Source organism: Anabas testudineus, chromosome 7 (genome assembly GCF_900324465.2).
Source record: "Anabas testudineus chromosome 7, fAnaTes1.2, whole genome shotgun sequence".
Taxonomy (NCBI): domain Eukaryota; kingdom Metazoa; phylum Chordata; class Actinopteri; order Anabantiformes; family Anabantidae; genus Anabas; species Anabas testudineus.
In genome coordinates, this window is record NC_046616.1 from 19,912,696 (window position 1) to 19,940,524 (window position 27,829).

At 42.6% G+C, this 27,829-nt stretch overlaps 1 protein-coding gene across 3 annotated transcripts in view; it reads right to left on the reverse strand.

The window, feature by feature from the left end:
- Positions 1 to 1,158: 1,158 nt before the first annotated feature.
- Positions 1,159 to 27,829, reverse strand: part of LOC113166918 (membrane-associated guanylate kinase, WW and PDZ domain-containing protein 1) — a 33,665-nt gene continuing 6,994 nt past the window's right edge. For 2 of the 3 annotated variants that reach the window (XM_026367154.1, XM_026367152.1), the window contains exons 2-17: positions 25,186 to 25,475; positions 23,010 to 23,126; positions 18,514 to 18,633; positions 17,154 to 17,327; positions 15,601 to 15,784; positions 15,183 to 15,253; positions 13,997 to 14,158; positions 12,859 to 13,384; positions 11,532 to 12,081; positions 10,620 to 10,683; positions 10,119 to 10,529; positions 6,409 to 6,609; positions 6,175 to 6,248; positions 5,933 to 6,079; positions 5,281 to 5,419; positions 1,159 to 4,335 (exon numbers count right to left, since the gene is read on the reverse strand). In XM_026367154.1, the coding sequence (XP_026222939.1) occupies positions 3,284 to 4,335; positions 5,281 to 5,419; positions 5,933 to 6,079; positions 6,175 to 6,248; positions 6,409 to 6,609; positions 10,119 to 10,529; positions 10,620 to 10,683; positions 11,532 to 12,081; positions 12,859 to 13,384; positions 13,997 to 14,158; positions 15,183 to 15,253; positions 15,601 to 15,784; positions 17,154 to 17,327; positions 18,514 to 18,633; positions 23,010 to 23,126; positions 25,186 to 25,465 (4,272 nt within the window). In that variant the 5' untranslated portion in view covers positions 25,466 to 25,475 and the 3' untranslated portion in view covers positions 1,159 to 3,283. The remainder of the gene's footprint in view (positions 4,336 to 5,280; positions 5,420 to 5,932; positions 6,080 to 6,174; positions 6,249 to 6,408; positions 6,610 to 10,118; positions 10,530 to 10,619; positions 10,684 to 11,531; positions 12,082 to 12,858; positions 13,385 to 13,996; positions 14,159 to 15,182; positions 15,254 to 15,600; positions 15,785 to 17,153; positions 17,328 to 18,513; positions 18,634 to 23,009; positions 23,127 to 25,185; positions 25,476 to 27,829) is intronic. The other variant, XM_026367153.1, reaches the window with a different exon arrangement.

Sequence of the window (27,829 nt, forward strand, 5' to 3'; positions counted from 1 at the left end):
GCGGAGCGCACGAGCGTCAAGGTGGACGGAGTGACCAACGACATCCGGTCCAAGACTTTCAAAATTAAAGAGCGCTAGTGAGAACAGGAGCACGTTTGCAGGGAAATAGTCATGCGAAATATTCACATTCATAGGCCATAAGGTCCTTCAGACTCACAGTTTCATTATGATTTTTTATTGAAATTAAACTGAAATAAAAAGGTTTTTTTAAACTAGGTCATTCATAAATCCTGAAACTCTGAAAAGCTGCCGTTTTATTCGTATGGTGTCTTTATTATTATCTGAATTCACCATGCGCAAACAAAAAAAAAAAAAAAAAGCGATGACATTTTATTTTGAAGGCAACGCCACACTCTCATTTTGATGTTTGCCTGCAGCTTTACTGACTCCAGCAACACATTCGAGCGCCTCTGAATCCGTGGCGCACAGGTGGACACATTATAAACTGGAACATAATCACATCACACTCGTACTGATTCCTCCTCAACTGAATTTTAAAAGCTTGTCATCTGAGCTGCAGGACTCGTAAAGTCCACCTCCTGCGTCTTGGAGCAGTGCAGTTATTACTACGGTTATATTTTCTTGCGTCTCAGATGACTAGAACAGACGGACGGCTTAGGACAATATGAGAGAAAAACAGAGCCTCGGAGCGGTGTTATTTTTAGAGGCACTACTTAAGTGCTCATATCTGCACAGAGACACTATAAATTTCCCCGCTCCTCACTGCGGATCATCACACAGGTGAACCTGTCTCTGCTGTGCAGTAAAACTAATATTACATTGAGTGGTGAACTTACATGGATAATATAAAATCCCTGTTCTCGTGAAAAGCAGGTTAAATAATTGATCTGTGGGAAATCATCCTTTTTTTTTTTTACCTCTTTAAAAGATTTGTTACGCAAACAAAGATTCACAGTTAATTTCTTTTCATTTATTGTCATTTGTGTCTGGGACCCTCAAAATAATCTCTCTCACACAGACACAGACACACACAAACACACAACTTCATAACATCACATCCCATCTCTCCCAAATCTCCTCTAGCCTATCATTTTGCTGCCATCTGCTGTTCATTACTGTGCCACTTCCGGTGTTAAAAAACAAAACAAAACAAAACAAACAAAAAACAACAAAAGAATGACATGGATGACCACTGAGAAAACTGTTTCAGTAGTTTATTTGCAGTTTTAGTAGAAGGTGTTTACAGTTCAGCCGTATAACCTCCCATAGTAATTGAAAGTCTAAAAAAAAAAAAAAAAGAATATTAGCAAACGTTATAAAATAATGATAATAACTGTCTCACATGTATTAGTAGGCTACGGAGCTACTCTGTATGGTCATTGGTTGGGAAATACAGTGTGTAGGTTTGGTCACTGTGGGCTACTACCACTTCTGGGCAGCACATCAATGCAAACAAATCTGCAGTGCACACCAGTAAATTCATTCTGTCCTGTGGTTTGTTCATAATGGTTACAACTGAAGGAATGGCTTCCATTTTATAGCATCAACCTTTAGATAATTATGGGCTGCTGACAAACAGTCAGTAACAGTCTGCGTGTTCGAATGCTGCCATAAGAAAAAAAAAAAAGAAAAGAAAAAAGAAAAATCAACATAAGATTGCTTTAGCATTTGAAATAGCATACGGCGTGTTATGAAATGCCGTCAAGTCACTCTGCAGCTTCTCCTCCTCTATAATGGCCCGCCTCGAGCAAAGCATGTGAAAACCTGAGTTTTTCAAAAAAGATAATTTCATAGAAAAATAACATCTCACAGTATCCACTCAGCTTGGCTCCTGTTTGTCTCCGTAACAGAATTTCTAAAAAAGAGAGCAAAACAAAATCATACAATATTTTGCCGTCTCAGACTGCAGAGGTTGATGATTTCTTTCTTTTTGTTTTTTTTTTTTGTGGATTTATAGTAAGGGCCCTTTGTTTTTTGGCATGACTGAAATGATTAAACATCCCACCCACCTCTTGCATTAGAGACCTCAGAGCAGGGGTGTTCACAGTAAGAAAAATCAGTGGTTAGGATAAACTGGTTTATGTTACCAAGGCAACAGTACGTGGCACGACGGGCACAGCACTCTCTAGAATCTAGACAGTGGTTTTGTTCTGATCCCACATACACAACAGTATTAACAGTACTTGAAATATGCACACAGGACGCATGTTTTGGCATCTTTTTGTTGACTTCTGAATTATGGTACGACATAGAGTATCCTAATTCACACTCAAGCAGCATATTACAAAACATTCATTAATGAACAGGGCAGGTACAATGTAGTTGTTAGTCTGTGTTTACATTTTGAGCCTTCTCATCACACAATAAATAATGACTAGCTGCATTATATAATATAGATATACTGCATATATTTTATATATTATATATAAATATATATATATATATACACATAGAGAGACTTATCATTATGTATTAGAATACACTAATACAAGTCAGGACTTGGCTTCAGTTAGTTTTGTATTTGTAATAAGTTCTGTCATTTATTTTTCTACAAATATTTACAGAATATAGATTTCACACTGGCTGTCAAAAGGGATTTGCATTATCAGAGTCAAATATATAATGATATAGAACAACGTTACAAGTCAAGGCAAGTGTCCACATAAGACAAAGAGGATATTGTACAAACACGTTACACTGTTTCCTCTCAGACCAGACTGATGGAGTGCAGGAGAGATGCATGGCTGATAGTCTTAGACAGTTGCTTTATTATTGCTCAGTATCATCATGAGGTATAAGTGATTGTTTATGCGGTCTGTGTACAGTGGGGGTGGTGGTGGTGGGGGTACTTAAGAGAGGACACTCTGCTTAAGAAAACAGAGAGAAGTAGGAAGGTGAGTGAGAGTGAGGAAGCGGGCTGAATCAAGGTGTCTGAAATACCGTGTTGTCCTGGAAACATCATCACTATCACTAACGCTGCAAACATGAAGAGAGAAGTGCAACATAATGGCGGCAACAACGCCTTAGAGAGAGAGACAAAAAAGACAATATCACTGATGTTTCACCGGCAAAAAAGACAAAACTTCCTGTCACGCTGACGTCATTTACAAGTTAAAATGTGATATCGGCATTTAACGTCAGCCAGAGTTCAGCTGTAAAAAGGCACAAAGAATATGACTTCGTATACTACTGTAGATATCGAAGGAACTGAGAGGAAATGTTGGTAGTGTGGGTAGCTGCAGAAAACAAGTCGAGGTCTTACAGTGGGCAGAATCTGATGCGGTATCCTTCAGCCGCTGCACGCTCAACTTCCTGTCCAAAGTCAAGAGACAGTGCTTCTTCCTCTCCCCGCTGTCTGCCTTCCGGGGTGCATGTTCCCCTCTGAGATCTGAGCCACCCCCTGCTGGCTGGGTGTGAGCCAAGGGCCTGGCAGCACTGATGCCCCACGCCCGCCTGCTTCTGTGGCGGGCAGAGAAAGGCCCGAGATACTGGCAGCAGACACACTGCCGTCAGATTCACTGCCTCCAGACTCTGACTCAACATCCCCCAGCTGCTCTCCGGGCAGTGTGGGAGTGAGGAAAGAGAAACAGTTTCTCTGTGACGCCGGATCTTTCGCGGCAACACTTGGTGAAAGCCTCTTGTTGCGCTCGCCCTGTACCTCATCTTCTGTCTCCTCCTCATTCCGCTCTGTTGTTTTATTTTCACACCTGTCACCATCCCATGACTTCTCCTGCTCCTGCCTAAGTTTCCTGTACTCTTCTGCCATGTCCCAGTTTTCATCATACACTGCCTCCAAGATTTGCTTGGGTCTAGGGAGTTTTTGGATTGGACTCGGAATGGGTAAGATAATATCCTCTTCTCTTTCTACATTCACTCTCTCCTCTACCTCCTCGGGCCTTTCTTCCGCCCTCTGCTGAACAGCTGGTACCTCCTGCTTGTCCTCTTGCTCAGACTCCTCTTCACCTTCTGCCGTCCTCCCCTTCACTCCGCTCCTGCTTTTTATCTCTCTGCTCCTGCCCCTCTCCCTCTTCTTTTTTCGTCCCCTATCTGTTGCCTTTTCCATGGTGCTATCATCATAATTCCTGAGGGCATCTCTGGGTAAACTCTGAAACTCTCTGTTTTTCCTCCCCCTCCTCCTCTCTCCCTGCTCAGAGGCGGGGCTATCTAAATCAGAGTGCCCCCCTCCCAGTGAGGCCCGTCTCCTTCTTCTTCTTCTTCTTCCTGGCTCTCTTCCTTTTTCTCGTCCATTTGAAGACCTGCTTCTCCTCCTCTGCTTCGAGCTGTGCCCCCTCCGCCCAGCGGAGTCTACTGCAGCCAAACCCTGCTCCTTGGGGTGTTGCAGGCGAGAGGGGGAGGTGATTCTGTGCTCATTGCCTGGGCACACAGAAAACAGACTGAATAGGCAGGTAAGAGAGAGCGGCATTATGTAATCTGTTATTAAAGAGCTCTGAAATTTAGAAAGGGGTTTTTTTTTTCTGTAAGAGGTGGATCAGGTCAGCTTGTGTAACGCCAGCTGCTTTCTATATTCATCCTTTGGATAATCCTTCATTACAGATATGACACATATATGATTATCAGTACGCTCTCTAATTGTGCAATTAAGCAATTATCTTTTTATAAAATGTACAAAGCAGATGATTTCTGATCAGAGGTCAGGAAAATATAGACAAGAACTAAATTATTGCACATATCTGAATTATTTCTTAATCAGGATGATCATGAGAGAACATCCAACAAACACTTCTTTCACTAAAAGGAGGGACAGCAGTGGTGACTGATTAGAGGAGTGTAGAGACAGAAAATGGGAGAACTAACAGGAACCATTACCAACCGCGTATTCTCTGTCCGTCCAATGACATAGAAGCAAGGCTCGCCTAGCTTGGAGTTGGTCATACATAGAGACAAACTGGAGAGTTCCACTGAGAGAGAGAAAATGGAAAAGAAAAACAGACATGGAGAAAAAAGAGAGAAGAGGAGGAGAAGTGCCAAAAGGGGGCAAACAGAGACAGGTCAAATTAAGGGGGGGGGGGGGGGGAGCATTGTGTGGTAGTGTAGGTTTAAGTAAAAGCAAAAAAGATCAAATGAATCAGAAATGTGGATGATTGAAAGAGAAAAAACACCCCAAAGAGAAAAGATGTCAGTTAGAATCAGTGGCACAGAAAGAGGAGAAAGGAGCTTATACAGCGAAAACACATGCATGACAAAAATCTCATCTCATCACACACACACACACACACACACACACACACACACACACACACACACACACACAGTATTAACATGCTGGAATAATACACAGGCCCTCCCACTGCGTGTTACCATAGTCAGGCACGTAGCCGTTTCCTCTCTTGAGAACCAGGTGGATGCGGTGGCCCCCTCTTCGGATCTGCTCGACAGCCTGGCTGTGGGTCATCCCTGCTGTACTGTCCCCATTGATCTCAACAAGCTGATCGCTCACCTGCGTGCACACAACACACAAGCACAACATTATTTTACACCTCATGATTGTTAAAGCAGCAAGTGTTCAGTAATATAATGCGTTAAGAGTAACTAAGCAGACCTCTTGACTTGTCATAGTAAGATTTACTAACAATTGAGGTACGCAAGCACCCATTTTTTTTAACATACACCAGTGTTTTACTTACTATGACATACCAAAGATATCTTATTAATTGTGAATTATACTGTGGTGGAGCTCTTTCTTTCTCTCTCCATGTTTCCTGTCTGTCTCTCTAATGCCAAAAATAACAGCTGACTTACTGGCTGATTATACTTTCATCATTATTTCAATATCACATACTCACTTACTTTACAACCTTGATGTTAAAAGTTCATTTTCAGTTTTTGTGTCCTAACCTTACATACAGTAGTTTGCACTAATACAACTAACAACAATAACATGAGTATAAGACAGATACATTACAGTAAAACAATAGTATATCTATATGGACACGATACCAAACACACAAACCTGCATTTTCCGGCTCCGGGAGGCTGGTCCCCCCTCCATCAGTCCCAGAACATAGAGACCCATGTTGTACTCACTGCCCCCTCGTAGGCTGAAGCCATAACCTGAGGGGCCACGATCCAGGTCGACACTGTAGTACCTGGAGTCACGCTGGGAAGATTGATCATCGTCATCATCATCATCATTACAGCAGGAAAAATCAATTACTGGCAATGGATAAGACGAGCTGATGAGTATACTCTCACCTTTGGACGTGACCTCTGACCTTTTCTGCTTCTATGGGGGTCATAGTCAGTTGTTTCTGAAAGGCTTGAGGAGTCTACAAGAGAGACAGTATGAAAACAGCCTAAGAACAAAGAGGTTTTGTATTTGTTTGTGTGTGTGTGTGTGTGTGTGTGTGTGTGTGTGTGTGTGTGTGTGTGTGTGTGTGTGCGTGTGCATGTTCTCTAGATGCTATTATGGTTGAAATAAAAACATACATGTGCTGGGACGGGGGATGATGGTGAGGCGCAGAGTATTCCCTGCCCGCCGAAGAATCTGAGCAAGTTCCCGATGAGGCAGAGTTACGACCGAGTGTCCCTCTACTGCCTCTAACCGATCTCCAGGTCGAATCTGTCCACTCTTGGCCGCTGGGCTGCCTCGACGGACAGTCACAAACCGATGAGGAAGAAGAGAAGCAGCTGAGGAGAGGAGAAAAGACACCAAAGAGTCAGTCACCACTTCAATACCTTATGGTTTGCATTACTCAGTAGTTAATACTGAACTTATCTAAAGTTGCAACAGGAACTCAAAACATCCATTCCCAAAACTTTTCTTTTAAGAGAATATAGTAAGTAATAAATAGGGTTAAATGTAGATAAATTTAAAGGCAAGAAGATTTAGCCCACTGTATGCATAAGCCAGAAGTCGTAAAACAAGACGTAATTAAGACAAGGACAGTTTTTGGCAGGGTTGAGATTATAAATTACTACCAATAGAAGCCGTTCCTTAGACCTCACCCACTGCCTCCTTGAAACATTCTCCTATTCTTCTTCTTCATTTTCCCATCAACACTGTTTTTCAATAGTTAGTCTGTCTCCTGAAGAACTGGTTCAATCTTTCCAAGCAATATTTTTTGTCCCGTATCTTTCAAACTTCACATGACAACAGACTTTAGATATTTCACTGATTCTTGTGCCCAGATTGTCTGCACTGGTGTGCCTCTGGCATACAAAGCACACACACACAAATACTTGCTGGCGCCACAAAATATCTAGCCCCTACGCCACTCACACCTAGAAAAACACACCACATATCACTTCTTGAACGCTCTTATCTCCAGGAGCGCGAAGCCGAGGTCACGGAAAATGTGCAAATACGATTCAACCGACTTTTGAAGCGAAGTGAAGACACAAAAGATAATGCGAGGAGGGACAATTGGCTTCATGTATTGTATCGGGAACTCAATTTGCCTTATCTTCTGTATGAGCAGATTGCTCACAATTAAGCACAACTCCAATCAGTGTCTAAGGTTGATGAGAAAAATACTGAGCAGCCTAAAATTACATTTGCTTCCATTAATCTCCTGCTCCAACTAAAAAGCTTCTTACAGTTTTTAGCTGGGCAGCAGTCTGTCTCTTCCTGCTCAGACCTTTAATTCTGTCTTCTGTTCCTCTTTCCGTATCTTAGTAAACTCCCTGTTATGCTCTCCATGACCCCTCTTTGAGGGCATGGTGCGCGTTGGTGACAGCTGGCCCCACTACAGTCTTGCCAGTGGCTTTATGTAAAAGGCGCAAACATTTTGGGTCTCTTATCCAGTTGAGGTACATGATCATCCCTCCAGGATAAAAATAGCATGTTTATATTGGTTTATAGTATGAAATGAAGTGATCGTTAACACATCTACATTGTAAGTAGAGCAGTAGGAATATGTCATATGGGATGAAGTGTATGTAACGTTAGACTGATGATCATATTAAAAGGTACACCCTTTGATTCAGAGCCCAGAGACACATCTGCAATCTGGGTCTAATCTGGGTGAACCAGGCAGAAATGGCAATCACGTCAAATCAAAGCCAAGGCAGCTTTGCAAATAGTCTTCTTACCATGCATAATACATCAGTGGAACATTAACAGTTGCCAAACACATGAATACACATGCAACCAACATGCTGACACGCACACGGCACTATTATGCGTACTCACACACTCACACGGTGACTCATGCGCAGAGGGATCGGGACAGATGTACTCAGCCACACGTGCACAAACACACACACAATTACACACAGATGCATCCAAATGGACTACTTAATATCATAGCGTCTTTTCCGCCGGCTCTCCATGTTCCCCTGTCCAGAATAATCCCACTGCAGTATGCCCAGCAGCCAGCCAGCCTCTGACGCGCTGCACTGATCACAGCTCAGGAGTGGTGGCAGCCCCCCCACCCCTGCAACCGTAAAATCCCCCTCTGCAGCCCAGATGCATCGGCCGGGACAGACATCCCCGCAGGATCCTGCAGATGCCTACTACATATCAGCAACAAGAAGAGAGAGCACTGCTGATTTTTACCCAGATCATTCATAAAGTCGTGCTTGTGCAGGTCAGTTAGTGCTGACGTCTGCACTGCTGATACCAGCCATTCATTCTACTGCCTATTTAGCACACGAACAGCTCTAATGCACAGACTATTACCACATCACAACATCATATCATCTGCTGCTTTGAGCCCTGTTGGCTTAAAACATTTTACAATTTCTTTCATCTGTCAGTCACAGGAATAATAAACATAATACACATTTATCACAGCGTCGGCTGGATGAACTATCTGACAAGTGCTGACAACTTTCTTGCCGCCAGAGTCAACGCAGCTGACAGAGCAAACTTTTCAGTTTTAAAACCGTTCTCCGTTCAGGCACAACTCACACAAAAAAGGTGAAACACAGAAGTAGAATTAGAGCGAATAATTACGTTTAGACTCCTTCACAGTTTTCAAAGCTGATTGTAGTCTCTCCAGCATGGCTCTTGATAAGCATATGCAGAAAAACAAACAAAAAAATGATCCTATACTCCGTGTCAGGCAGCTAGGGTGGAGATTCAGGTGTAACAGTCAAGGTGCTAAAATACACATAAACTGTCCCCTCTGTTGCTCCAGTGCGAGGGAAATGTTTGGCGTAGCATTTCTCTTAAGCATTCACAGAGCAGTGGGGAGGGCGAGTGAGACAGAGAGAGAGCGAACGAGAGAGAGAGAGAGAGTTTTTAATCTTTTGAAAAACAGACTGGATGCGTTTACTGCAGAGTAAGAGGGGTGAGAGAGCGAGAGAGAGAAAGAGAGATGGGGGAAGCAGGGGGAGGGAGCTTCTGACAGAGTGAGAGAAGAGCAGTGAATAGAAAGGATGAGAGGACAAAAAAGAGAGGAGGAGGAAAAAAAGGGGGGAGATGTGTGACACAACAGGAGTGGAATGGGTAAATGAGGATAGAGCAGGTAGAAGGATGGTTGTACCTGTACCACAGACACAGGTACAGTCATGAAAACAGAAATGTGTGCTCACTGAACTGCATCATCCTGGAACAGAACAGCAAATACAAGGCGTGGGAAGAGGAGAAGTGGTAATACATCATGGGGTGGCTGCAGTGAACCTGATATTCATAAGCACAACACTAAAAGCTAATAGGATAGGATGTGTTCACTTCCCAGACAGAACATAAATAAGCCTCAATGTCCTGTCGAGTCAGAATGGATAATGGATAGAGAGACACAGAGTCAGAGTATCCTATCATGGTACTGACGAAATAACTGAAATAAAAAGAGAACTGCTCACTGTTGGCCAGAAGCCCTAAAAAATAAACAATTTATTAGAGATAGTAGATGCCAAAGCTAACTTCCTTCAACAATGATAATAAAACAAACCTGGAAAAACACACACTTTATAACAACAAGGGGCTGATGATGCATCATGACTCATCTGGTGGCATGTGGCCATGTGACCACTTTTTAATCTGTAATTACCTAATGGTGCATCTGCCCTCAAGGGCATCCAAATGAAACTTGCTTTTGTGGGCAGGTAACCAAATGGTTCTCCTGGGCCAGAAAGGTTCAATTTAAGCTGCGTAATAATATGAATCCATTCCATCCATTTTACTTCAGGTCCTTAGATAAAAAAAAAACCTACATGCTGCACAGTACAAGGTATCACGTGTTGGCTCTCACCTTTGCCATTCTCCACATCTTGAGAAGCAATAACGAACCCAAAGCCCTCTCCTGGCTTTCTCTTCAGCTCCACATCAAACCCTCGGAGCGGCCGTATTCTTTCAACACCCTGCCTGTCCAGACCCGAGTCAGGCAATGTGACACCGCCCGCCTCATCCTCCAGGCCTGTGTTGATCCAATCTTTGGGCTCCATAGTCAGGGTCACTGGAATAGATTCCAGGAAACTGGTGCTCTGGATCAGGGAGCAACGTGTCAGGGCTGGGGATGGAGGGGTGCTAATGGAAGTGCGGGGCACAGGCAGCGCTTCTGGAAGCACGGAGGAGTCGTCTGAGCCAACAGGTGGAGGAGGAGGCCGGAGCAGAGGTGGCGGGAGTCTCCGGATGGACCCAGGAGAGACTGAATGATAGATGGCTGAGAATGAGAAAAATAATATAGGAAAATAAGAAAAATACTTTGTTGTGGGTTACAAAGGTCACAGACTCTACAACATGAATAATTTACCTCCTCTGTAAACAAGTAAGATGACTTCACCCTGTTTGGTGTGTTCCTGGAGAATTGTCTGTACCTGTGAACAAACATACATGTACATATTGTTTATTCATTTTTCATTAGTTCAACTTGGAAAATGTAAGTTCCTTTACTGCTTTGAACACTGAACTTCAGTATAACTGAGTTTTTAAAATGTAGAAAAGTTAAGTTATATAAAGTAGAGAAAACAATTAACTCAAGATATGAATCAGATTCAACTGTTCGACATCTGAGACAGCTCCCAGTAACTTAGTTACTTATCTTTACTTTATCTGCAGAACTGAATTCAACATTAACCATTAGTATGGCTAACATCCTTTTTTATTATTATTAGAGGAAATTATCTATTGCATTATTAAAGATCATCATCATCTATGTTGATCCAAATTACCAGAAAGATGAGCTTCTGAAGAGTTTTAACCCTCAAAGCATGTTGGGAAGACTGAGTTGTTACTTTAAAACACGCAGCAGTTCTTGCATTCAATCATCATTTCAAATAGAAAAACCTCATTCTGTTTATGGCAAAGGGGAAATGGCTGTGAACATTAAAACTATACATTTTAATGGAACAAACTTGAAATGAGATAAACTTTAACCCAGATGATACTCTCAGTTGTTTGTTAGCTGATTAAAGGGGACCTAGTGAAAAGAATAGGTGACAGCATTATTTTTGCTTTCTATTGTTTGTGACCTCTTGATGTCACTAAAAACATTCAAATGAGAGTGGGAAATACATTCTCTGACTCATCTGATTACAACTCATTCAGGCTCTTATTATATGCTGTTGTAGTTCACCAGCCAAAAAGGTTTTTTCACCTATTAACCTTTAATTAGTTCAATTTGCTTTACTTCTTACTACTTCCTCCCCATTAAGTCATCCAATACCTGGTTAGAACTAAGGCTCTGGACATCAGCTCCATTGATTTTGACAATAGCATCCCCTGGCTGCAAGGAGTTGCACTGCTTCCTGTCCCAGACTCTCTTCACTATAGTGATCCTGCCGTCCAGACCTCCAGCCATCACACTGAAGCCAAGGCCTCTGTCTCCTTCTGTCTGTGCCAAGGCCACTGGCACCAGCTCACCTCCGCCGCCGACTCCACTGCCCACACTTATCACCCCTGTAGAGGACACACTGCTGGGACTCGCAGTTGGGCTGCTGTTCCCGTAGAAACTATTGACGCCACTATGGTGGGGGCTGTCAGGAGTGACGGGAGGCCTGAGATGGGAGGTCTGGGCTCTGAAGAGGTGAGCATAACCACTGCGGGGGCCGCCTGGGGAGGACGAGGGCCTCCGGGGTGAATGAGGCAGTGGCAGGTGGGACCCTGACAGGGTGCAGGTAGACAGGTCGCTCTCAGACGACTTGGATGTACCGTAACGTAAAGGATGGGGGGTTGTTGAGAGGGAGTTATTATTATGGTTACGGATCATTGATGCCCTGATGAGAAAGAGGAAGGGGAATTAAAATCAACAACTGTCTCACTAATCATAAAATGTTTAATTAATCTTATCAAATAATGAGACGATTACTTTCTCTATGAATTACCGACCTATTAATCAACCTATGAAATGCTCATCACAGTGTCCTAGGGCAGAAAGTAATTTCTTTAAATTGTTTATTCTATCTGCCCAAAAGCCAAAAACAGTTTGTTGGCTATTATATATGACAGGAAAAGCAGCAAATCACACATGAAAAGCTGGAAGTGGTATTTGGTACTGGTATTTCTGCCAGAAAATGTATTAAAGGGATGAAACAATTATCAAATTAGCTGCTGATTTTTTTAGGATTATTTAACAGACTTAACATTATATCTCTAGAAATGTGAAGTAATAAATAGGTGCACTTGTAATGTACTTTAAATCAAACTACAATTTCTGAACAGCCACTGAAGCCTGTTTTATACAACAAGCATTTTGTCTAAATATTTGGACTGAAGAGAAAATGAGTAAAAGTGCCCCCAAACTATCACATTATTGGGTTAAAGCTAATTTCTAATTGAGTCTCGTTTGTATCATAGGTTTAATTTCCTAAAGACATAGCTGTGTGTTAATGGGAAAAAATGGGATTTGAAATACGCATAAATCTTTCAAACCACCATCATTTTTATGTGACACACTGGTTATTTTAATTAAAGGTACATTTAAAATTCAGTCAGTGTCTGTTCAGATTCTCCTTTGTGCTATGTTATTACATTTTGACTGTGCATTGCATTACCTGTGTGAACCAATTGCAGAGACTACTTCGCTGTCACTCTGACTGGCCAGGTTCGGGTCAAATGACTGCAGCCTTGCTAAGCTCCTCAGGGAACGAGGTGGGCGCACAGGGGACGGGGAGACAGCGTTGCTCATACTGGAGCGTCTATATGAGGGCGGCTGTCTCATAGCAAAAGACGTGGCGTTTCCATTAGCGTCTATGGTCACCCCTGGCTCCATGTAGCTCCCTTCACTAAGGACCCCGTTAAAGTTAAAGTGCTGGGTTTGGGGAGTAGGTGTTGGGAGACGAGGTAGCTGGCGAATAGGCTGAGGCTGTGTGGTGGTGGGTGGTAAGATGGGGTCGCCGTTGTCCAGTAACCTTGGTGGGGGCTGCTTGGGGCAACCATCTGGGTTGTAGAGCATTGGATACCCTCTTCTGACTTCTACATCCACACTGTGGCCCACAGGAACTGATTTCAGCATTTCTACCACCTCTTTGTGAGAAACTCCCAGCACACACACATCATTGATGTACACCAGGATGTCCGCTATTGAAGAATAGTGAGAGGCAGACGTACACAGATATCATCAAATCACATTTTATATATTACAGCAGCAACATTACAAACCTTTAAACATTTGTGGTTACTTTTTAAAATGTGTTTCTATATCTTGCTTTTTTTGACGATGTTCATATGCCTGAGTGTGCAGATAAGTGCAGTTTGCAAATGAAACACCGTCTGTGCGTTTTGTGTGGGTGTAGACTAATCCAACCAACTAATCCCTCTAACCCAGCCTATTACCAGATATGAACTAGATCAGTTCCAGCAGATACAGTACCCGTACTCTGGATTCCTGGAGTGGTAATATCTGCCTGTGTACTGCTGCATATGGATGTGTTATGATAGGCAGATTATGTTGTGCTCGACCTGAAGATTACAGAGTGACTTTGATATGCACATCACAGAAATCCTTCTTCTTTCAACATTGGGAAAGATCTACCACAGTGACAGCAGTTTGAGCTGTGACATGACTGTTATTGTCACTAATAACGTATTGGTACATAATGAGAGCATCCTCAGTTAATTTGCATGTTGTTAACAGTAATATAGAACTAGCTTCTCTGTGCAGTAATGATTCCTGGTTTATTGTATTTTTACCTGTTTTGAGTGCTGAGGGTCCACTTGCAGTCACACTGTAGACCTGGAGGAACTCTCTTGGCCTGCTGCCTCCTACAATATTGAAACCAAAACCCCTGGAGCCCTTGATCAACTGTGTGTGAACAGGGAAACCTCTGAGCTCCCCAGGCTGGTCTGTGAACCCTGGTAGTCACAAAGATGTACCAACAAAGAGAGACCGATGATAAAACAACAATGTTGCTCAAATTCCAAGGAAGAGGCTTCATGAAAGTCTTTAAATCAGCAAGGATAAAAAAAACTGTAACATCAGAGAGAAGAGTGACAAGCATCCTGTGTGTTTACTAAATAGTATGAACTGGTGGGTTTTAAGAAAGAAGCGAGAGAGAGAGAGAGAGAGAGAGAGAGAGAGAGAGAGAGAGAGAGACAGAGAGCACTGCAAACCAATTGCCAGATGGCTTTTAACAAGAAACACTAAATAAATACATATGCACACAAACTGAAGTGTTTGGTGGAAAGTCTGCATTAAAAGAAGCATCCATTAGACTAAAACCGGCAGCATAATCCATTAAAGTGAACTCAGAGGTTACTGTTTACAGTTACACATTCACATTCATCCACTCATTTTTAACCCACACTCTTTGTGAAACTGCTGCATTAATAATTGTAAATAAAAACACTTCAAACATGTCTTCAAACAATCACATTAGAGCAGTGTTGTATATTTTGACCAGTGCAGCTCCCTCAGTCACTTCACATGCAGGTAAGTCAGGCCATCCGGGACATTATATCGCCACCTGCTGGCGAGATATGTGTACTGCACCTAAGTGGAACTAGCAGGAGTCACAGAGTTGTGACAGATGGGTTTCTTACAGTTTACAATCAGCCCTGTCAGAGAGACATCGGAAACTAGATTAAGTCCTCGTTCTTTTAGCAGTGAACCACGTGACCAAATTATGAAATGAAGCTACCAGTCACATGCTCCACACGTTTCAGCCCTGCCACACTCAGCAGCAAGCCTGGCTCACAGCCAGCAGCTCTGCGCTTCAGGCCTTAATCACGTACACATCTCGGTCCAGCTAAAAGCTCATTCCATCTCATTTGACTCTAACGAGCCGGCTGTATCTGTTACTTCTGCTCTCGACAAATATGTAGTTTTCATTTAGGCTGTTGAGACACACAGAAAGGAAAGAAACAAAGAAAGGCTCACACTCATTTTTGTAGACAGCCTCCCTGCTTGAGGTTCGGGGACTCTGCCAGCTGGTCCTCTTTGGGATGCGGCTGGAAGGGACAAAAGGTGAAGCAAATTATTCTCAGAAATAAAAAAAGTGTTGGATATAATATGACATCACTGGAAGTGATTACACTAAGAATAGAGACGCCTGCCGCTGACAGTCATGACAACTCTTCATGGCAGCTCTTCTGTTTTCACAGCATATTTCCTGACAAAAAGATCGACTTCACCTTCATTTAAAATTAGATATAAATTGTAAAATATGTGCTCAGAGGTTTTATTTTCAGTTATTTTCATTGAACTCTTTAAGAAAGCAAATGACCTCACTAGGCAGATATCACAAAATGTTGAACTGTTCCTTTAACAGATTTGTGAAATGCAGGTAGACACTCACTCTACGTAGTGAGATTCTCCTGGATCACTGAAAGCCTGCTCCCAGTGATCAGGCATCACTCCTCTAATCCTGGCACCACTGATCCCGTTCTCCATAGCACGACCATCCCCACTGCTGCTGGATGCCCGGGGCCGAGCAGGGGACCGGTGAACAACTGGGATGCGGCTACTGAGACCTGCAGAGCCTGATGTAATGATAGTGGCATGAAGGAGTGTTGAAAATAACAGAGTGTCATTAAAATAGCTGTGAATATACAGATGGGGGGTGAAATAGTTTAATCTGTATTCTGTAACGACCTGATGCTGGCACTTCCAGTGGGGGCTGTCAGGCAAAAAGACCTGAGGTCAGCATCTCGGGTGACTTTGTCGTCCCTCTAAGGAGCCAAAGTGTGTGACCATGCATGCCATACTACCAGGGAAAGAAAAATAAGCATATTTTTTTCCGCCTAGCTGTCCTTGTGGCTGTCCTTCAGCTGCGAACTCCACAGAAACGTTGGACACAACACAGGGTGTCCTGAGTCCTGCCGCACACGACAAGTGCTGCAGAAACCATCCACCCACACACTATCGCTTCAGAAGATGACTCAGCAGAGGTCACGGTGTTGGATGGCTCTCAAACTCCATCCTGCATGCATCCTGTGAGATCCTGGCTGCCTGCTGCCTTACCTGCCTGCTTGGAGCACATTTCCACCTATCTGGATGTGTTCCTGCCGCTGTTTCTATCCTCCCACTCTTATCTTCTGAACCATTCTGACTCCCTGCCTCTGCCTTTCCTAACACTAAGCTTCACGACCTGCCCCCATCATCATAATCATATGTTTTTGCCATCTCAGTCACTCCTTCTGTTCAGCTCTTGCATCCTAGATTCTTGTTACTACTGTTACCAGGGATGCACGCCCCGTGCACCCCACAGGGTTACCTTCATCGATAACAGTGGTGGAAACTATTTTGAGGAACTTGTACTTGATTACTGGGACAACAAGTCTATCAAATCTGAAATAAAAAGGTATTTTCCTAATAATAATAAGACCAAATGCCTTTATTCATAACAACTGTGTACTGGCTAATCCAGTGTCTAAAGCCTATTGATTCGACTCAAACATTTTCTCTTACTTCCTTATCACAAGACTTCTGGAGTTTTTTTGCCCTCACCTTCCTGTTTGCACTCTTGCTATCTGCTTACCACCTCACCTCCTCGCCCTAAGGCAGCTCGTCCTTCCTTTGGAGGTGATCCAGCAATCGATGTGGCCACAGCCCCCACTGAGAGTTTAGAGCATACTAATTGTGCTAATGATTGATTAGTTTGGGTATCACAGACTAGAGCTACAGATACTTGGACAATGCAGTATTTAGATTTGTGCTACTGTGCAGGGCTTAATCTAAGATTTGTCTATATATACATCTTACAAGGTTGAACAATAAAAAAGATAGAACTTAACAATGTAATGCACTGATGATACAGCATTTTAAAATATTTTCCCTGGTGATTATCTCTTGATTCAGTGACTTTATCCCCAGATGCTATCATCTACATAAAGGTTTAGCGACACTTGCCTGACAGCCCCGAGTCGTCCTCGCTGTTCTCGCCGTGTTCTGCAGTCTTCTCCAGGTTGCTGAGCGATTTGCTGCGTGTGCGGAAGTTTCTGAGCAGGTTGCGGTGCTCCTGGTAGGTGATGGGGGGACTCTCCATATTGACGTGAATGGGTCGAGGCGTACCATAGTAATTCCCTGAAGCAGAGAGGCGCAGGGGACAGGCATCTTGCCTTGAGAATGTGATGTGCAATGAACACATGAAGACTGTTCATTTGGTCACAACACCATAAATTACATTGAGGGTGGAAATGCTCTGTGCTGCAAATTACATCTCCAGACATAAATCTAAAGGTGCTCCGCCACTTAGTCACTGCATTGACATGTTACTGATCTGACTTCATGAGGTAAATCAAATATTTTACATTTATATAGGAGATATTCAGATTCAGATAGAGCAGCTTAATGCTATTATGCACTAAACAGCACATACTACTGTATATGTCATATGTGTATGCATGATGTATCCCGCAATATCATCTATTGCAATTGTTGTACTTTTCTACTAAAAAAACCATCTGCTCCAGCTGCAGAAGAAATGAAATTTCCTCCAGCCCTCCATTTGGCACATGGAGATCCAAATGGGTTGAGGAGAAACATTAGATTAGTGAATTCAGAAACAAGGTTGCCAGCCGTCACTGTGGTTCCTGCAGTATGCTGCACAAAATGTGATATTGGCACTTGATTGTTCTGCTGTAGTGATGTGTCAATGTCACATGTAAGGCAGGTGAGGATGACATTTACTGCACCCATTAAACTCTTATAAATTATTAATGCTAATGCATGGTGGTGGTTTAGTCAACAGCTACTCTCTGACCCTTATGGGGGAGGTGTAGAAACAAGTTGAGTAAAATCCCAATGGTTTTAATATGCATAAAGAGGTGGCTTTACATGTGACTGTTGTCCTATTATTAATGATGCAAACCTCATTCATCACAACAGAATGGCTACTGCAAGTAAATATTTCATCGGGGGCAACACGATGACTATCTAAAAAATAAAAGAGAAAAAATGTCCACAGTGGAGCACAGTGAGTAAATGACAGAGCTTTGTTGTTGATATTTAGATGATGTGATCATTAGCATCTCTCAGGCCTGCATGGTAAGTATGCAGCCAGCAGCTGGTTGGCTTATCGTGGATTAAAATAAAAGTGAAACAAGAGGAAACAGCTAATCTGTCTCTCCAAAGGACAATCACCAATTCGAAATCACACCACATAACATTCACATCTTTGTTTAGACAATATAAAACTGAAGCTTTAATAATACACAGTATAAATATTACAGAAGCTGTTGGTTTAAATGTTTACCCAGGTCGTCCTCACCTTTGAACTTGCCACTTTCAAGCAGGACTCCTGACTCTTCCAAGGAGAAGAATTCTTCTATGGAGACAAAATTGTAGTCTACCCCTGAGATTTCCCCATCTCTGGGCTTTCTTGTTGTACCTAGGAGAGGGAGACAGCGGAAAATATTATGTGATACATCACAGCCATGAGGCTAGAAATAGTGCTGGCTCTAGCTTGGATGATATGTCAATTAATCAAGGCCTTTTCCTCTCATTGGGGGGTATCAATCTCAGATCAGCGTTTAAACAAAACAGCAATTCAGCAAACTACACAGTAAATTAATTTGACATAACAGATACAGACAGAAGAGTGGCTGCATTTTAAGTTATGATCAATCTTAAAATGATGAATCATATTTAAGCAGAGCATAAATTGATAATTGCAATCAACAAATGACTACTTTAATGACAACACTTAATGTAAAGTCTGTCCTAGGTCAACAAATCAAAATGTGCCCGTTGGTATGAAGAGCATGTCGGTGACAGTAGGCATTTACCAAGGCCTCTTTATTATGAGCAGATCAATAAGAAGAGAATGAAACATTAATGAGGCACTGTGAAAGTCTTAAAGTCTTTCTTTCACTATTGCAAAGATGGGCCACTCAGATGATCAATGCTCTGCCATCATAATTGATCTACATTGACCTTGGGCTGAATGAGAAAAGCGAGTCCAAACCACAGGAACGGCATCCCACAGTTTTACAGGATCACTGAGGTAAGTCCCAGCGTTCGCTCCTATGAGTCAGATACATGTTCAGGCATGTGGTGTGAACTATATCACATTTTTATAGTACAGATCTAATGGAATAATTCTAATTTGCAAATTGAACTACAAGGTGCCTGTTATGACCTTGAGCAATTTTTTATTTCCCAAGACAAAATCATCACACCAAGCTCAAACTAAGGACAAATCTCCGTCCTTCTCCTGGAGGACCACATGTGATGTCAGTGTGGTGCTGGCAGAAGGGAGTCACACCCAGCTACCCTATAAAACCCATGATTAATGCACTGTTGTCCTGGGAGCAGCTCTCCTAGCCACAATGACATGTGCAGGAATGCACAGATCACAGACCAAAATAAAAATGCACACACATACATCGACACACAGGAGTGGAGACACATAATCATTATAGAGCATGAGGCATCTCCATCAACCTGACCTGTCCTTGCTTTAACTCAAAGTGTGTTCACTACACAGTAAACGCCCTGATCAGGCACACGCAGTAAAGCACTGACTTCAGTTTACAAGCATTTTTGCTTGGATAAATCTGTTTTACTGTTTTAAACCTTTTTTTTTCACACCTTCGATGAAGGACGAAGTATACACACAGGTATACATGAAGCTATGGACACAGACCTTATTTTAAGAATTTAGGCTTTAGAAAATAGACAAAAACCTTTACTCACAGCTTTTCTATATATAGCTTAAGCTATAATTGAGTCATCTCATGTTGTGCCAGGCATGCCATTTCTAGAGAAGTCAGTTTTCTCTAGTGCCTCGCACCATTTTGACCCTTTCTTCCCAGCTTATTAGGAAACTGCCTTTAAATGAGATGAGATGGCTGATGTGATTCGACATAATTAAAGTGTGTTTAGACCTCTGAGCTCCAAATATTGTAATAATTAACTGTTGACCGTCAACTGTGTCTGCACCCCAAGTTTGTGCTCGCACCCAGCTAAAGGATATTAGAGGTCTCTGTGTCTAATTACAGATCTGACAGCAAATCTCCTGATGACATCTGATGTGTGTGTAATTCTTCTCCTCGCCACAGGACACACAGTTTCTCTCCAGCTGATATGGTGTGAGGCAGGCATTCATTATCTATGCAACCTCCTCGAAGATATATATGACATGTCAGCAGGGGGGCAGGATGGATTATTGACATCTCCTTCTTCCCCGCCTGTCCCTGTAGGCGCTGCACACTGATCCCCTGGGACAGGGGTGAGATAGGGACTCAAGAGGTAATTACACAGAACTCTGTAGCAACACCCAGAGAGAGCTGTCTGTCAAGATCATTGCACACAAATAGCTAATAATGAATCTTACAGCTGAAAAGGCCACAGACGGTCTGCCTGACGACACTGCAACAAGCATATCAGAATAACGAAATTACAACGTTTCTTATCTCCGACTCTGAAGACAATTACCAAAGTCTTTTACGGAGGAGACGAAGACACAGCCAGCCTTGAAACGTTGACATTGGCTCTGAATCATCCAAGGGCAATTGCAAAAAAATGGTTAGTGCAATTATACAAATACGGATGGGAAAGTTCAACAGGGTCTGCAGTGTACAATAGGTTGTACATATATTAAATGTTCTCCAAAGCTACACAATGTGTACCCTGTCTACCTCAGTATGAACACACTGAGCTATTAGGACTGCAGTCAGTCCCTTCTCCAGTTTGGCACTGATAGACATTTGCTTTTAATTTAATTCCCCCCTCTAGATTATTGATACAGTAGCCCGCATTTACTTAATTCTGTCATTCATTTCCATTTTTATGCTCTGCCCTCCTGACTGAGCCTTTGTAATGATATTTCTTGCATCAGTGCCAGCTCCAACATGAGAGAACATTGTCTCGTTAAAAGGATTCAGGGTTTGGAGGTACTCTCTAAATAGCACAGCAGCACCAGGCCACATTTTCAGAAGAATAAATAGCATCTAAGTGGGTAAAAAATCAAAAGTAAGGCCTCGTCATGCTGTATTTCCTTCTTTACAGTGAACAAAAGCTTCTGGAGAAGATTCATCTTTATATTCTGTAACTCAAAGTTGAATTATTCAACACATAACAAGCTACAACAACGAGCAAAGAGTTTCCTGGAACAGGAGGAGCATACATATGATCCTGAAGGGGGCCACAATGAGCCACTGATGAAAAGCCCTCAGCTTTAAGTTCCTGCTGCACACAGTTGCTTCCTCCAGTAAAAACCAAAACAAAGAAGAAAATTAAGATCCTATAAATCAATAGTTGGTCTGATAAATGCCGGTATATGTGCGTTGGTATCAGTTTGATGACATCACCATCTCTGTATGTCATCTCCAGCATATCACAGTATTATACGCCCAGGGGCTGAGACTGTAGTTGTCACTCTCAGTAAAAGAAAGCATTGATAGATGGGAAGGTCGTCTGCAAAGTTTGGTGTCAATATCAGAGGAAAAGGCTGGACTGTTGTATGTCATATACTAAAATGTCTTGGTAATAAATATAACGTATATGATGAATATGACCAAACTCCAAATAACCATATCCATTTGGTTTTGTCACCATCATCCCTCTCATTCTAATTAGAAAATGAAGAAAAGCACTTGTGTTAATTCGGGCAAGTCTCTCTCTGAGCAGATGTTTGTCCACGTAACAGGATGCACATCGGCATGGCTAAGTATTGTGAAACCTTATTAAGACTAAAACTGCGATTATACTACAATATGAACATGCATATGGTGTAGTGAGAAAGACCGTTTTATCTTTGTGGTAGTTTTGACCTATGTCTTGTTCTGTCAGCGAGAGTGTAGCGCGGCGTGGTGGCAGACTGTCCCACATGACCTACTTCCTGGACTAAAGCAGAAATTAGCAACAACTCCACACAGCCACAGCAAGGTTAAGACTACAGGCACACTAGGTGGTCTCTCTCTTCCATACCACCACCCATACCAACAAGAAAAAAAAAAAAAACACAGACACAAGGCAGGCCAGAAAATGACATCATAAAAACACACACATCCCAACACAACAGCCTGCACGGCTCCTGCATCCTCCAGCCATTTCCAGTGACGTCATATTATAGAGGATTAAGATAGCAACAGATGTACCACAACTAGCTGCCTTTGGCTGCCGTTGTGCTTGAATTTATTCAGAAGTATGAAAATAAACCTGCTTGCGCACACTACGGGTTTCTTTTCTAAGGGGTTCATCCAAAAACTGGGCAAATAAAAAGAACGAGTGAGCTACAGCTGTCTGATTTACCACCCAAACAGTGTAACAGCCTCCAACATAAGGGTGAGGATTGCAAGGGGAATAACTACCACTGAGGGCACACCCAGTGTTGCCGCTGTTGCTATTTAAACTTCCAAAACGATTGCACTTGAGGTATTTTCTCTCTCACACTTTTCGTGTGTAACTGGAATTCCAATGATGTCTCATTTTTATTTTCTTTTTTCTTTTTTGGTTTTATTTTGTTTGCTTTCCTCAACACAAGGAAGTGTGGAAATCAGTTCTGCAGGCTTAAACACCAATTAACACCAACATGTTCACGTGGCACAAGCATGAGGTGTGTTAGCATTGAATTAATGAGGTCAATAACCTCAAAGAGTTATTTATATCTGGATATATTCATATTATTATATCACTGTGATAATCAACTTAATAATTAGGCTTAAACACATAGCATGAACATAAAACTGCAGCACACAAGAAGACATATGAAGACAAATTATAAAGTAAAACACAGCCTATGGAAGGCAAAAAGAGACTTACAAGGTACAGCACGCAGGTAGAGGTTCTCTCGGATGACCTGCTGAAACTGGCTGTCCATCGAGCCGGGTGTAAAGCACTTACTCAGATACAGTCTGAGATCCTTGCACAATGTGTAGCCTGAGGGAAGGGCAAAGAAACAAATATGGCATGGTTAGGTGTAAGCATGTAAGCAGAAACACACACATACAGTGACAATAAATAGTATGTGAACCTTTTGAAATTTTATAATTTTCTGCATTCATTTGTCATAAAATGTGATCTGATCTTTATCTAAGTCAAGAGTATTAACAAATACAACGTGCCGCCTTGACTTAGATGAAGATCAGATCAGAATTTATGACAAATTAATGTAGAAAACCATGAAATTCCAAGGTTCACATACTTTTTCTTGCCCCTGTAAATAAAGCAGCTCAGTAAGAGTAAACAGTCTGATGATATATGTTTATTATGAGATTTGTTTGTAGCCTGTCAAATAGCTACTGAAATTTATTGTAAGTATTTTTATTTGCTCCTGCCAGTCGTGATTTAACACTACTGCTTTACGACCTTAGACTTTCACATTTGCACATACTGATCTCTATATATCACCACATATGTAGATCCTGAGTATAAGATGTGTTTTCAAAGTACCTCATGCATATATCATAACCTGCTGAAGTTAATAGCTCCAGACAAAACAGGCGAGACTATCACTGGGGAGGCTGAGCTGATCACCACGACACACTTTTCTCTCTCTGATCTCTTAATATCATCTTAAGTGCTCTGCAGCCTCTGATGACAGGCCACTTGCTGTTATGGATCGGCTGAGCACATCTTTCAGCTTGTCAGTCAGACAGACGACCACTCTGCTGCTGCTTTTCCCAGCAGACCCCTGCCACCCCCCTGTCCCCACCTGTGTCTATTACAGTGACTCTGCCCAGTAGCACACTGATTTTCTTGCTATGTAAAAAAAAATAAAACACTAGAGTTTTATTAGTTAAGGCAGTCATCTGCACGTACATATAACTGGCCACATATGGCAGCTGCATGCAAAGGGAAATGAATCAAACTGGCTGCCTTTTCAGCGAAGTGATGGGCTTTTGTTTATCATGTTATGAAGCAGCTGCTATTTTCTAGTCTGCTGAAGAGTGAAATTCAGACCCGAATGTCATCTCTCTCAGACTGAATGAGCCTACAAATTTGAAATATGTGGTACACTGTGCAAACATATGACATCTGGGCTACCACTGAAGGGAAGCAATCAGATGTCAAGGTTAACAGAAATATAAAGAAGACCCTAGCACTAGGTACTGAGGGAAACTTTAAATGTGTGAACATTTGATGGATAGATCATATCACCACTATTTGTTTTTGCCCACAGAACACCAACATTCGTACTAAAACCTATAAACTGCTGCCTGTCGCTGGGGAATGTAGCCTGCTGTCCTGTATTTAAGGGCTGGAGCACAGGGAGTTGTCGTAGTAGTAGGAGTAGGAGGAGGTATGGCACAGCAACCCGGCGCATCAGCTCATCCATCACTGTCCACGCTACATGCAGTCAAGCTGCACACGGAGGACCAGACAAACTACAGAAATGATAATGGATCTACCAGCAGCAGAGGGACCAGAAGCAAAGGTCCCCATTTACACCGCTTGTAGCTAAATCAGCTATCAATCTACCAAGCAAGGCCATCGGGCTCCACAGTCAGGTGACACTCAAGTGAGATATTGCTCTTTTCAGAGCCAATCAAACACATCCGTTTCCCCATCTCCCTGTTCTAAACATCAAGGCCTCTTGCCGGTGATAGACAACTATATTGCCACAGACTTGTCATGTGTCACAAGCAATTCTGACCTCTTACTCACATATTGACCGATCGCCTTGACATATGCAGACTAATTGACGAGTGCAAATCAGCACAGAACCCTACAGGCTGCAGATTTGGCTTGTGAGAGTCAGTCAGTGTGATCAAGATTATCACGGATAACACCTTGGATGCAGGTGTAGCAGATTTTTTGGTTAAAGTCTGATGTCGCAAGTGCAATGGTGTGCAACATAAACAATAAGGTAAACTATCTCCAGTGTAAGAGAGACATTTAGATAGAATGCATCATTAAGCAGAAGCAAAGGCATGCCTTTGTTCACACCTTTCCATGATTCATTTTTAGAGTCGTGAGGTAGGGTGTGGAATCATACCTGGTGACACAGTTTTGATGCGGATGGGATGGGGGCAGGAGTTGAGAACACCGCGGACATCTCCTAATGTCATCCCTAACACAGGTGTTCCTCCAATTTCTAGGATGATATCGCCCACTGTGAATCCGCCCCCCGGAGCCGATGTGACAAATGGAAACTCTCCATAATCTGCTCCCCCACCAATGGCGATGCCAAGCTCCCCCGATGAGCCTAGCAAGGGGACGAAGCTGTCCTGCACCTTCGAGCGCCAGTGCTGCTTCTTCACCGCTGCCTTAGACATGGCAAAGGAGCTGGAGAAACAAGGAAAGAGGATAGGAGGGTGAGCAGAAGGTGTGAGTTAACAAGCTGAGAAAAGAGACTGTGATTTCAGGTAGAAAGTTGTTTTGTCATTTAACCTTTGTCATTTTCAGAGGTCTGAAGTCTTGGGAGTTGCAGTGTTTTGCATCAGAATGCATCATGAATAATTCCAGCTTCATAGGTTCTGATATTTTTCTAGTAAACATGTCAGTCTTAACGAAAAACACAACATGGGAACTTTGTCTTTGTTTTATGCAAACACAATACAATGCTTGGCCTGATGGCTGCCCAACCAAAGAGAACAGGTAGACGGTACATCGTGTTTATCGTTCTTGCTGCAGGTGTTATGTTATCATGTAAACACGCAGCACAGGGGTTAATGCACACTACAGCACATCTTCTGACACGTGGGAAAATCTAGTTTGTGCTTTATAAATGTGCAGGTCATTGAATGCATACACATTCTGACAGGAAATCTGAACTTGCAGGTGGAGCTGAGCAGTGGATTGCTCCGAATAATCTCTATGGAGATGCGTTGCTTTCACAGAAGTACAGATTTTGATATAGTTTCCTGAACAATGAATAACTACCCTGTTTGTCTCCGTAATGCATTCTAAAATATTCTCCTTTTCGCTGTTGAGCCTTGAAGCTAGGGTGAAAATACTTAGCAGCAAAACTGTTGTGAAAATAATATGTTTTACCGCCAAATGTGTTGTGGTGAGCAGCTGTGCATGTGTGGGCTGAGGATGTAGCTGACATGGTGAAGATCTGTTTGAGTGGTCCGTGATGTGACAGCTGTGGTGTCCAGAGTGAGCAGACATTGTTCCCCTGACATTATCAGAGCAGCACTGTCACCTTGACACCCAGATTGCATGTAAAAGCAAGTTAAGGTGGATATTTTCTACAGGGTTACTGCTCCCCATACTAATTACACACATGAAATGATAGATAAATAAAATGCTAATGACCTTAACTGATGCTCATGGACAATTTCTGTTTCCTCTGGTTTTCCTTGTTTCTAGTGTTAATTCTAAGTCTTGCCGTCTCCTGGCTGTAGTACAAATACAATAATCCTAATGGAAAACACTGATCTCCAGTTCCATTGTGGTGAGGAGATTAGCAATTACACTTCAACAAGTTTCAATCCTCTTAAGTGACTGCGATGACCCGCCACTGGCTGGAGACAACACGCTAAGGGCTTCCCTCAGTAGAACCATGAGCTTAGCCCTAGTAGGGGAACCTTGGGTCCTCTGAGACTGCAGGCCTAATGAGAGAAAAGGACAGGATATAAGTAATCCTTTCTGCTTGACTGGCCTTTCAACTGGCAGATCTGACAGAGATTCCCTCCTTCCCATATTTTTTCCAACTGTACAGCTAAAGCAGCAGGGTCCCGGGTGTATGGAGACGAACGAGGAAGGCAGGAAGTGGAGAGATTAAAAAAGCTGAAATATGATAAGAATGAAAAACTGCAAAATACAGATTCAGTGTGTTTTAATCCCACACTGGGAGTTTAATGGGTAAATTAAAAAAAAAAGGTAGATAGAGATGGAAAGGTACCACACAGCCTGAGGTTGGCATAGGACTCATTTGTTTGACCTTGCAGGACTTTCCCTCGGGCGACATGAGTCAGAGTTCGCGATACGGTTGAACTAGTTGCCATAACATCAAAGCCAATGGCAGTCACTGTTGTTCTACTACATTTGAATAAAACACAATCAAACAAGTAGCTCTGTTTATGCCTGCATGTTTCCACCTGAAATTATGCTTATCGCTTCATCCTTGCCAAACGGTGCATCCACTCCCGCTCTCTCCCCACCCCACTGTGAAACCTTCTGCAGGAGCAATGTCGACCTGCTTCCCCCAAAGCCGGCCAGCCACCCACCCCCACGGAAAACAGAGTAATACAACGCGCATTAAGTGGGTCGTGGGAAGAGAATAAAAACAAAAGCAACAACTTCTTTCATTTAATCATACGCAACATATTCCCACGTGCACCAGCCCTGAATAATAATTCTATAAGCTGTTAGTCTTTTCATGCTTTGCCTAAAGATTTCTAAGAACTTCTCAGCAGCAATGATTAAAATGCTAAAAATAAAACATCTGATAGGTTTGGGGTATTATTCTACCCTGTTGAGCGTATACACAGTCGCACGGTATGTCTACATTATACGCTTGGAGGCATAGTGTGTAGCTGTTGTCTTGACCTCGTGCGTCTGATGGGGGTTTAATGAGCCACAGCCTGTCAGGTCCGCTGAAGCTTGGACTTGTCCCACCGCAGACACACACCCCGACACTGCTTTGCTCTCGCTCCGCTGCTGAGTGCATTGAAAACACTGTGCTGAGTTGC